The 12381-nt window shown below is 38.9% G+C and overlaps 1 protein-coding gene across 4 annotated transcripts in view; it reads right to left on the minus strand.

Moving 5' to 3' along the window:
* The window catches only part of TTC1 (tetratricopeptide repeat domain 1), a 44195-nt gene extending 33291 nt beyond the window's left edge, over window positions 1-10904 (minus strand). Inside the window, exons 1-2 of one of the 4 annotated variants that reach the window (XM_082725864.1) lie at window positions 10787-10904; window positions 9033-9397 (exon numbers count right to left, since the gene is read on the minus strand). In XM_082725864.1, the coding sequence (XP_082581990.1) occupies window positions 9033-9365 (333 nt within the window). In that variant the 5' untranslated portion in view covers window positions 9366-9397; window positions 10787-10904. Of the gene's footprint in view, window positions 1-9032; window positions 9398-9608; window positions 9708-10690 lie in introns of those variants that run through there. The other 3 variants (XM_082725863.1, XM_082725865.1, XM_082725866.1) reach the window with 3 other exon arrangements.
* Between the last annotated feature and the right edge of the window lie 1477 nt (window positions 10905-12381).

The following is a 12381-nucleotide window of genomic DNA, read 5'->3' on the forward strand; positions in this document are numbered from 1 at the left end:
CTGGTTTAATTTTAATATTTTAATGTGTAAAATACTTACACAGATCAAAATTCAATACTGGGTGGGATTTCTGATGTGGCAAAATGAGGAGGTTACCAAATCCTCTACCTAAAAAGCAACTATAAATTGGACAAAATGATAAAAACCAACCACTTTGGTGACCCAAAAACTGACTAAAAGCTTATAACAAAGTAATACTCATGAAAAATTACTGAACTTTAGGAAACAACCCTGAAATCTGTGGCTTTTTTGCCAGTGACTGTTCCCCTTCTCCCTCTGATCACGTGACACTGTGGTTCTGGAACGTAGGCCGTGAATAACCAGCAGTTCCACTGTTTGAGGAGGCTGATTTGATTCAAAGCAGAAGATGAAATAACTCATGCCCAGTGGTGTTGTCAGTAATAAGTAGCAATCTGAGTGGCAAGCAAACAGGGAAGGTCAGAGGTTCTACTAATCTGTGGTTACAGCCCTGGCTGTATCATAAATCTATCAGCAGCTCTCTGCTTCCCCCTGCAGTTTTGTAAAGTAATTGCTACAAAATAAAACAAGTCAAGCACTGCTGCCAGAGATCAAGTACCATAAGGGTCAAAGAGAGTGTTTTAAAAAACAACAACAACAAAACCCTCAAAAAACAAAAACAAACAAATGAAAAAACCCCACCACCAACAAAAAACCCTACATACTTGCTAAAGGGCTGGAAAATGGAAGCACATGCAACAAAACTTTGCTGCTTTGCTGTTATCCAGGTGAGATGAGAAAATTACACGTGGAAAATTACGCCAGTCCCTTATCATTAAAAAGGAAACGAAAGCTTCAGTTTTGTTTTCTTTGAAATTAGACGTGGAAGCCTTACACAAACAGACACACTTGTTCTCTTCACAAGTCACTTTTAGAAACCGTCTAGGGGGCCTGGAGGGAAGATCTCTGGATTTAAGCTGTATTTAGAACCTGACCTCTCATTAAGTTCTGTATTTCTCAGGAAAGACGACTGCTCTATGAGGAACTAACCTTGGAAATATTTCCTTCTCAGCTTAGAAAATTCTATTTGCAAAACTCAATTTAAAAGACCTTACTTCAGTGCTGTTTAAATTCTGCCCAACAAGTCTATTTGAGACCCCAAGCACAGATGAGGGTAAAAGAAAAACATCCCATTTGTAAACTATTCTTCTGATGTTAGATGCAGTCAGTATGCTGGTTACATTTGTGTTTTTGAAGCTTGGTCATGTGTCAGTCTGGTTTTCTGTCTCTCAAAGAGTGCCACAGTTCCACCCATATCAAAATGACCCCGGATGCTCATTAACAAAGCAGATTCCTGGCTGCCACCTAACAAGTCTGTGCTATCAGACACGTCTCAGGACTTTGCATGATTAATATATTTCCTGTGATTCTTAGATATGATAAAGTTTGAGAACCACTGATCTATATAAAGTGATCTTCCTTAATAAACACAAGGAACATCGAAGGTCACTCTGTTGACAGTCTGCTTGTCCCTCTCCCTCTAGTTCTCCCCCTGCTCTCTCTCTCAAATAAATAAATAAAATCTTAAAACAAACAAACAAACAAAAACACCCAACAACAACCCACAAACACCCACTAACTTCCAAATATTTTGGAGTAAACATTTTGGAAATATTATTTCCCCTGACTTAAACTCAGGTCAGAAATCTAAGGTCCCTTCCAATTCTTAAGTTCTAGGATTTTATTTGATCACTTGACAATAGTGTTCATTAAAAAAAAAATAGTGTTTATTAAACCCAATACTAGTAAACTCTAAGAAATTAATAAATGTGGCAACCTTAGTTCAAAAGAATGCCCATTAAAAATTAAATAAAAGGGAAACAAACCAGAAAGAGTTTTCTCATAAGGTTAACAGAATATGCAGGCCATTACAGAAAAGTCACTGAAAACTCTCTGGAAGTGACTAAGAGAATGTTCCCTGCAAACACGCTCATTGTTACAGCAACAAATAATGCAAAAAGGTAGCAGAAAGGTAGAAATCAAAAGGATTAAGTACTGTGGGAGTTAGGAAAAATAAGAGGTAGGAAAAGAACTGATAAAGAACTGCTCCAAACCAATACTTCAATAATGGTTCCTGGTTAAACATAAACGGTCTTGAAGGAACGAACAATTCTTTATGTTTTCGGAGACTAAGGAAAAGGTCTTAAAATCCCAGAACCTTGCACTCTGAGTACATGTTCACCAAACAACAGACTTTTTTATCCCTTACTTAAATCGATCTATACATGGACCTATTTGCAAATGAATACTATGTATAAACAACTGGCAGGAGGCAGCAAATGACTAAATCTTTTTAAAATCACTAAATCTTCATTTTGGCTTACAAATAAACTTTTTTATTTACAGCAAGAATTAAATCACTAGAGCGCTAATGAACTCAAAGTCCCCGCGTCTTCTCTGTATTTATAAACGGTATCACCATCCACCCACAGTAGCCAAGGAATTGTGTTATATACTACTTTCTCCCCTTGCATGAAACAGTTCCCTATCCGACTGTCACATACTTAACTCCTTTTTCCCTTCCAGTCTTTGCTGATACACCTCTCCAGAGAGGCCCTTCCTGACCAACCCAAAGTAGTCCTTCCCATCCTTCCAATCCCACCCCTCATCACTTCATCTTATCATTTATTTCTTTATTTTTATTTTAAATTTTTAAAAAATATCTCCCAGCTATGAGAGAAGAGAAATTCTCTTGTCTTGTTTACCACTGTATTCTTAAGAGCCTCAAACAATGTCCAACAAATGGAAGAAATACAAATATTTCTGGAGTAGATAAATGAATGAGATAAACTGTAACTTGTAAGATCAATTACTGGCCCTTACAGCAGAGATAATCACACCATTTATTCAACAGCTACTTGATGAAGGAAGATGATGTGCAAGACAGAGGTCCTCAAACTTCAGTGAGCATGTAAGAATTACTAGGGAGGCATGCCTGGTTAAGCGTCTGCCTTCAGCTCAGGTCATGATTCTGGAGTCCCTGGATCAAGGCCCACACTGGGCTCTCTGCTCAGTGGGGAATCTGCTTCTTCCTCTGCTCCTCACCCCACTCCATGCTCTCTCTCTCAAATAAACAAAATTAAAAAAAAGAAATAAAGAAATCATCTAGAGAATATACACATGAGTACTGAACTCCATTGTGACAAGTAGCCCATAAAAAGTGATTCTATTATAGGATCGACAGCACCAAAATCCAGTATGTTCACAGGTCCCCATAATATAAAGTTATCTTTGCATTTAATATTATAGCAACAATTCTCATGTGCTACCAGATTTGTCCTTTACTTCAACCAGGCTTTTAATAATCACTTACTTGCTTCACAGATCTAGTACATCTCAAATGTTTGCTAAAATCCCATTCCTCTGGGTAGTCATGTCAACTTTCAAATTTTCACAAAAGGTTAAGATATACACACACATATACACAGTACTTTCCTTAAGAGATTTTGCCTGTTTTAAAAAATCTTTACTGCCAGGCAACCCTCTCAGGTCCCCACCCTCTTTGGGAGCTTTGTACTATTATCACTCAATAAACTTGACTTTGCTGCCCACCCAAAAAAAAAAAAAAAAATTCACTGCCTTCCTCCTCCATTACTCTTGTTTTTGTTTTTGCCCTTCCCTTCCTTCTCTCCATGATTTATGAGTTCTGCTGAGAACTGGAACTCCTCCTGACCCGGGATTATCTTCTCAGCACAGGACAGGTCAAGTCAGCTTGAATGACAGGCTTTAGCTATTGATACTTGATTCTTCCTGAAGAGAAACATTTACCAATACACAGATCCTATAATAACATTTCTTTCTAAATCCTCAAAGGTCAGCTTTATATGCTTCTTGGTAAAAAGTTCATGCTGGTGGTAAACAATAAATTTTTATTTATTTATATTCTTAAAACGGAGTAACTTGTCTTGTTTATTTAATGCATGCTTATTGTAAGAAAAAAGTGGGGAATCAGAAAAATAGGTGAAAGGGACTAAGAGGTAAAACTTCCAGTTATAAGCCACAGGGATGAAAAGTACAGCACAGGGAATACAATCAATAATAGTAACTTTGTATGTTGATAGTTAGTAAGCATTATCATGGTAAGAAATGAGTAACATATAGAATTGTCAAATGACTATATTAAACATCTGAAACTAATACAACACTGTATGTCAACTATAGGTCAAAAAAGTGTATAAATAAAAATTAGTCAATAATCACATCCTGTATCAGTCCAAACTTCTCTGTATGAACATATTTTCACATAGGTTTTTAACTTAAAAGGAAACATCACTGACTATAACTTGCTGGAAAGGGAAAACATATCTTGTGTGTCTCCTCTCTTGTCAAAACTCACATGGAGGGGCACCTGGGTGGCTCAGTGGGTTAAAGCCTCTGCTTTCAGCTCAGGTCATGATCTCAGGGTCCTGGGATCGAGCCCCTCATCAGGCTCTTTGCTCAGCGAGGAGCCTGCTTCCTCCCCTCTCTCTCTCTGCCTGCCTCTCTGACTACTTATGATCTCTGTCTGTCAAATAAATGAATAAAATCTTAAAAAAAAAAACCTCACATGGAACACTTCTGTGACCCGATGTGTAGGAGTTTCCCCCAGCACTTCCAACTCTATAGCAGACACCAGCTGCTGTCCTGCAACTTAGCTCAATTTGGACATGATTCACCTGAAGATAGTGTCAGATCCTACAAATTAAAGGCTCGGTGCCACCAGACTGGCCCCAATGCCACCCCTACTACTTCAGATGCTAACTGCAAGTCCAGGTTACCAGTTTATTCTAAAGACTGTAACTCTGGCAATAGGCAGAAGGGATGCATAGGACAAGGTACATGGGAAGGAGCACTGAGCTTCCATGCCCCCTGGGCGTGTCACCCTCTTTGCAACTCTACATGTTCACTAAGTGTGGAAGCTCTCTGAGTCTTCAATGTAGGTTTCAGCACATAAGCATGACTGGTCAAATCACTGGTCACAAGTGATTAATTCAATCTCCAGCCCCTGTCCCCTTCCCGGAGGTGGGGGCAGGGTAGGGTGGCACTGAAAGCTCCAAACTCTGACAACCAGACCTCATCTTTAGGGGCTTTCCAAAAAAAATCACCTCATGTGTGGTTGAAAGGGACTTGTTTTAAATAACAAAGTATACTCTTATCTCTTATTAGGCAATTCCAAGGGTTTTAAGATCTCTCTGCCAGGAACTGACAAAAACCAAATACATATCTCTTATTATAAGCCATATTATCACACCTCTTTATTTTTTTTATTTTTTATTTTTTTTAAAGATTTTATTTATTTATTTGACAGACAGAGATCACAAGTAGGCAGAGAAGCAGGCAGAGAGAGAGGAGGAAGCAGGCTCCCTGCCGAGCAGAGAGCCTGATGTGGGGCTCGATCCCAGGACTCTGGGATCATGACCAGAGCTGAAGGCAGAGGCTTAACCCACTGAGCCACCCAGGTGCCCCTATCACACCTCTTTAATTCATTTAACATTACAGGCATTTTTTCCCCTGTCAATATTAAGATTTATCTTTCTTTTTAATGACTGCATAATATGCTACCATGTAAAAATGGCAAAATTGTTTAATACCCTCTGTTGAACATTTTTTCTAATGTCCAAAATTATGGATGCTGCAACACATTTTTATATATATCTGTACACATCTCTAGTAACTTCCTTAAAATAAATGACTAAAGAGAATCAGAGGTTTAGCTGTGCTGTCCAATATGGTATGCACTAGCCACATGTGACTATTTAAATTAGAGGAAATAAAAAATTTTAAAATTCAGTTCCTCAATTCTACTAGTCACATTTCAAATGCTCCAGCTCATGACTATTAAAACATGATAGCTGATGGCCAGTAGCTACCATATTGAACAGAGTAGACATAGAACATTCCCGTCATTGCAGAAGGTTCTATTGATGGCCCTGGCCTAAATTTGACACCTGTATCCCACAGAAATGACATAGCACTTTAAACTCTCAAAATTAGTACATGCACTCCTAGTCCTCTCATTGTTGACATCAGATAAATACCCAAGACAGTGCTTTAATTTGCATTAAAGGATTATTAGTGGGGGGGGGCGCCTGGGTGGCTCAGTTAGTTGAACCTCCAACTCTTGGTTTCAGCTCAGGTTATGATCTTAGGGTCATGAGACTGATTCCCCACGTGGGGCTCCACATTCAGCACGGAGTCCACTTGATGACTCTTTCCTTTTGCCCCTACCTGCTTGGGTGTGTGTGTGTTTATGTATGCATCCACTCTCTTTACCTCTCCCCCCAAAATAAAGAAATAAATCTCAAAAGAAAAATTATTAGTGAGGCTGAAAGTCTTCACATTTTTGGCCATTTGTGTTTATTTTATTGTTGCTGATTATCTCAATTTTGTCCTATTTTAAAAGAATCAAAGGTATCCTGTTTCAGATGGCCTATAAAACCAAAACACATGTGCAGTGAAGAGACATTTCTTCATCTGTTCTGCTTGCTTTCTAAAAATTTCACAAGATATTTATCAAAACAGCATAAAAATATCTCATAGAGTAGAACCACAATTAGGTAAAGGCAGTCTGTACTCTCGGAGGTTGTTTCCTTAGTGGAGTTAATATAACAATGGCTAATCCCACAGCACATTGTTTCACAGCATATTGTTTCACAACAATAAGAGATATTGTTATAAATTTTCAAATTAAGCTATGATAAACAGAGATTTATATACAAATATAAAATGTTTATATTTGAAACGAGATTTACACTAAAGTTTGGAACAGAAAAAACCAACCTATCAGGAAAGAGAACAGTGGGCCCTTGGGTTGGTAGGGCTGGAAGAATGGAATGAGTGGTGAAGCACAAAGGGAGGTTCTGGAATGATGGAGATGTTGTGGATCCTGATAAGGGTGAGTTACACAGGTGCATATGGTAGTCAAGACTCCCTGAACTATACACAGAACTTGAACAGTTTCACTATATATAAGTTACATCTTAATTTTTAAATTTTTTTTTTTTTAGATTTTATTTATTTATTTGACAGAAAGATAGATCCCAAGTAGGCAAAGAGGCAGGCAGAGAGAGAGAGAGAGGGAAGCAGGCTCCCTGCTGAGCAGAGAGCCCAATGGGGGGCTCGATCCCAGGACCCGGGATCACGACCTGAGCCGAAGGCAGAGGCTTAACCCACTGAGCCACCCAGGTGCCCCACATCTTAATTTTTAAAAGGAAGAAAAAAGTTTAAAAGGCATTGTGCTATTTAGAATATTCAATTTATAGGTAATAAAATTATTTTAAATATTTATAGAACTTAAAATATGATTCCTGACCAGGAGGCACAAAGTTTTTACTAAACTGGGAAATGGGAAGCTGAGCCAAACCACACAACTGTCAAACCAATGGCACTGTAGAAAATTCAGTACTAGGGCAAAATATATTAAAAAATATAAAATATATTAAGTACTAAGTATCAGAAAAACAAGCTAACATTTTAACACAGACATTTAATGTTTCTAAAAAGTCTGCACAAGTGAAATCAAAGCTGAACCAAACGCTTTCTGGAAAATCACCTCCCTAATTATCAAATAGTGTATGATTTAATTTTCTGAGCCATTTCTGCTGAGGTATTTTATGAAACTAAGTCATTTTTGCCTTTTATTCTTCTCTTCTGATGGCACACATTAGCACAAAAGCTAATACATGCATGTTAAAACTAACAGACTTACAGACTTGAAAATGAAAAATGCCTAAGGAGAGACAAGATGCTCCTCTCCATGTCACATTACCTCCCCACTCCCACTGTTAATAATGCACATTAGTATCTTGGCCCATTACCCAAATAGCATACCCTGTTTTGTAAGTGAGTTCTTCAGAAGCCTAAGCTACAGATCTCATTCAAGTTCTTTGAGACAAGCTCAGATATTATGGTAACTCTTCAGATGACCTTGCTTATGAGATGAGAAGGAAGGGTATGTGGGCGGATACCAAGACTTCTCTCTTCAAAAGTGAAGGCTTACCCAGTTAAGAATGTGGCTCAGGGGCAAAGAAGCAGGAAAGTGTACATTTTATTAGTGTACCTGCTTTGTAGAAAGAACTATTTTTGCTATTAAATTCTACATTATACTTTAGATTAAAACAGATCTGAGTTTGAGAATCAGTTCTACCATTTATTAGATGTGGGATCTTAGGCAAGTTACTAAGTTTTGTTCTCCAGTGGGGAATGCTAACAGTATGTCTCAAGGCTGTGTTTTGAAGAATACATGAAAACAGAAATAATTTTTTAAGCTCAGTGGCTGGTACACTATAGGTGCTAACAAAAATAACTACTATCATACACAATTCTGTTCCTCAAGGATGTTATATAAATAACACAGGCCCCAGTCATTGCCCTCTGCAACCAAACTACCACTAGGATATTCAGGTAGTCATTTATTGCTATCAAAGAATTAACACAAATAGGCAGCATATCATAACTCTAAAGTCTCACCAGAAAATGTCCTTTACAAGAATTTCAGCCTGTAATGGTTCAGCCAACCATCAGTAAAGTCATTTTTTTTTTTTTTTTTTTAAAGGGCTGGGGCTGCAGAGAGGGATGGAGAGAGAGGGAGAATCTTAAAACAGGCTCCAAGCCCAATTTGGAGCCTCAGCAGGGCTTGATCTCACCACCCTGATCTCATAACCTGAGCCAAAATCAAGAGACAGATGCTTAAATACTGAGCCACCCAGGTGCCCCAAAAGGTCATTTTTTTTTTTTTTAAGCTATAAGGTATATATGGGTTTTAGAAAACAAAATTATATAAAACAGACATAAGAACTTAAAGCTGACCAAAAAGAAAAAAAAAAAAGAGAGGAAATGTTTGTTAAGCAGAGACTGAATGCTTCCCTGCCATGCTACTGATTTATCTGAGTTCCACCACTACTAAAGTGAAATGGACACAGATGGGCACATAACTCTTCACCATAGATATGACCCAATCTAAGATACTGTAGAAACCACATTTATTCAATTTAAAAAGCAGTTTATGTTGCAGATTGTGCACAATAAATATTTACCTGTTTCTCCTCATCTGGCATGTTTTTTTCCAGTTCTATTAGGTATTCTTCATCAAGTTCAGAAGAATTCACATTATCATCAGGTTTGTTCTCAACCTTGTCCGCTCCTGGCTCCTCCTTCTCAAATGAGGCACTAAGGTCATGAAAACACTCCTCTTCTCCCTGGTCTTCCTGGGAATGAGACTCAACATCCTTGAGCAGCTTGCTCTGTAGATGGTGATCTCTGGGACTGGAAACCGGAGGGGTAGCACACTCTGCTTCCTGGGGATCTGTAATTTTCAAACCATTGAAGAGATCCTCTGGAGCCCCACAGTTTTCTGACTTCTCCCCCATGCTGTGTCAGTGAGGAAGGTGAAGCTGAAGCTCTGGGAAAAAAGGAAATATGTTAGGTAATGGTGCTCATGCAAATATCCACCACTTTCCAAATGTCTGCCTTATGCCACTTAGCTTTTAAGATATCTACATTAGTATTAACAGTTTTCATAAAAGTGAAAATCCCCTTCAGATTTCTTTCAATTAGTAAAAACATAAATATTAATGTAGGTTTTTCATAAAAGCTAAGTAGTATAACTCCACCTTTTGAAAAGGGGGGCGGTGCATGTGGATAACCTTTGCTTTAGGCCATTTTCAGCTTAGGATAGGCTTGACAGGATGCTCAACTTTCAGACAGCAAGGGAAACCTGTATTTGAAAAAAAATCCTATCTATTACACATAAACTTCTGCATCAAAACCGAAAATACACCCTAATTTTCTTTCACCAAAATTCATTATAAAAAAGTTGGTTATCATAAGCCCGTAAATAATGCCAAACATTTTACTGACTCTCCTTTCAGAATTTCATATAAGCAAAAAAGAAACGGTTTTTTTTCCCCACCCTCCCACCCGGAGATGGGTTTTTACGTGGCTCTTCCTCGTTCCACCGCTTGAATTTTGTCCGCGTAGCAAAAAAGATAAGCTAAAACAGTGGCGAGAAAATGAAACAGCCCTAACCTTTATTCAGAATTAAGAGCCAGATTCTAAGTCAAAAAAAGAAAAAAAAAATGCCGGCCTGCCTTTTCAGGCCGTATGAAGCTCAAGTGTAAGTTTTCGATGGGGCTCAAAACGCAATCGGTGCCCAGTGATCATCAACTTCACTCAAATGTGTGCTGTAGAACCAACGCAGGTTATAGTGGGAGGAGAATTCTGGCGCAGCTGATCCTACTCAGGATCCCCGTGGGGGTCAGACTCAGACACTGAGAGAGTGGTTCTCAACCCTGGCTAGACAACATAACACTTGGACGCTTTAGCAAGTACTGCTGCCCGCATCTTATTCTCCACAGATTCTGATTTGTTGTTCTGGCCTAGGCCCAGAACACCTGTATTTTTAAAAAGACATCACAGGTGATTTTAATGTACAGCCAATTGAAAACCACTGCTGCAGAAGCTGAGTCAGACCGTGAGCAGCCCCGCCCCTCGGGTCGCAGCAAAATCACGCCAACGACCCCTTGTGTCGCGACAAGGGCCCGAATTCGTCCCAGCTCGTCCCAAGAAAACTTCAAACAGCAAGATCTTAATACGAAGATTTCGCCTCCACAGCAATGTTCTATTTCTCCCTGCCGCCAGGTCTAGAGGAAGAACGCGAGTTTAAGGTCCCCAGAGTACGGAGGGGCCACCCTACGTTTCCCAACAGTTCGTCCTGTAGCTGAGTCTCTCACAACCAAAGCGGACAAGCCCACGCAGCTACTCACAGCTTCCCAGTCCCTCTCGTCCTCACCTTCCCAGTCTCCGGGATCTTCTATTTCCGCTCAGTCAAGTGCACTTCCCTCGACACCAACCAATGGCGTCGTCGTTGGCAAAGCATTCTGGGAAGTGTAGTGGAAGTCTCCGGGAGAGAGCGCGTCGCTGTCGCGTTGTGTGACGTCAGTGTACGGACTGAAATGCCAGTGACGGTGGTCATCTTGAGTTACGGCGACACTCTGCATTACTCAGCACAGAAGAAAGAGACTGCCTCCACGCCGTTAACTTTTACTCCTTCACTGTGATCTCTTATGCTAACAATGTATAGAGGAATCCTGAAGCATAAACCTTGTCCAAATAGTTTTTTCTTTAATGGTTCTCAAAGTGTGCCTTTCCAGTGGCCCATTACTAGATCAAAACAGTTTTCATCATAATACTAAGTTAATTGCTTTTCCACATCCCTTTCAAAAATACAGTGTTTTGCAGAGGCGGTGTCATGTGATCGCGCAATGTATTAAACGTAGAAGGAGCTATGAGAATCGAGCGGTCTTCTATTAAGCCAGATATTTGCATAAATGCAAAACAATGCCACTCTTCTCACTACTCGGATTTTTTGTTTTGGAAAATACAGTGATTTATAAAAAGAGTACGTTGGCATATAATAGGTGTATTGTTATATTAAAGTAATAAATATTAAATATTTTTCAGCTCTAACTTCTTTTTTTTTTTTAAGATTTTATTTTATTTATTTAACAGACACAGAGAGAGAGAGTGCCCACAAGTAGGCAGAGTAGCAAGCAGAGGGAGAAGGAGAAGATTTCCTGCTGAGCAGGGAGCCCCAAGCAGGGCTGGATCCCAGGACCCTGGGATCATGACCTGATCCGAAGGCAGATGCTTTATGGCGTCTTTTATGGCCACCCAGGTACCCCTCAGCTCTCACTTCTAATACAATGAATATTGATAAGTATAACACTCACACAAACAAAAGCTCTTTGTGGTCCTCACTAAAATTAAGAGAGTTAAGGGATCCTAGAACCAAAAGCCAACTTACCCGACGCATTCATTCAAGAAATGTTTGTTGAATCTTTAGACTCCATTAGATTCCCATGCTGGGAATATAGAACTGAAATATTGGTTGAGATAGCCAGATAGGTAATCAGCGATAACAGCAGAATAGTTTTCTGTAATTCACAGAACGTATTGTAGAGATAGCTGAGAGGAACTTTTTTCAGGAAGGATATCAAACATTTTTTTTTTTAATTTATGTCTAAATGAGGTTATGCACACCCTTGCATTTTTGTGTAAGTCAAAACTTTCCATATACAAAAACCATTAAAAATATATCAGAATTTTGGAAACTTTTAATATTTAAAATTTTAAAAATATGGCAGGAACTTAAAAACTGTTCAATAGTTAGGTTTCTTATAACTTTTAAGAAGTCTGGTTAGGTGCTAAGAGATAGAAACTTCCAGTTATAAAATAAATAAGTCAGAGATGAAAAGTACAGGAAATATAGCTAAGGAAGTATAGGGAATATAGCTAATAATATTGTAATAATTTTGTATTGGTGATAGATAGGGGCTATAATTATGTGGTGAGCACTGAATAATGTATTGTCAAATCACTAGGTTA

Source organism: Mustela nivalis (genome assembly GCF_964662115.1).
Source record: "Mustela nivalis genome assembly, chromosome: 3".
Lineage (NCBI taxonomy): Eukaryota > Metazoa > Chordata > Mammalia > Carnivora > Mustelidae > Mustela > Mustela nivalis.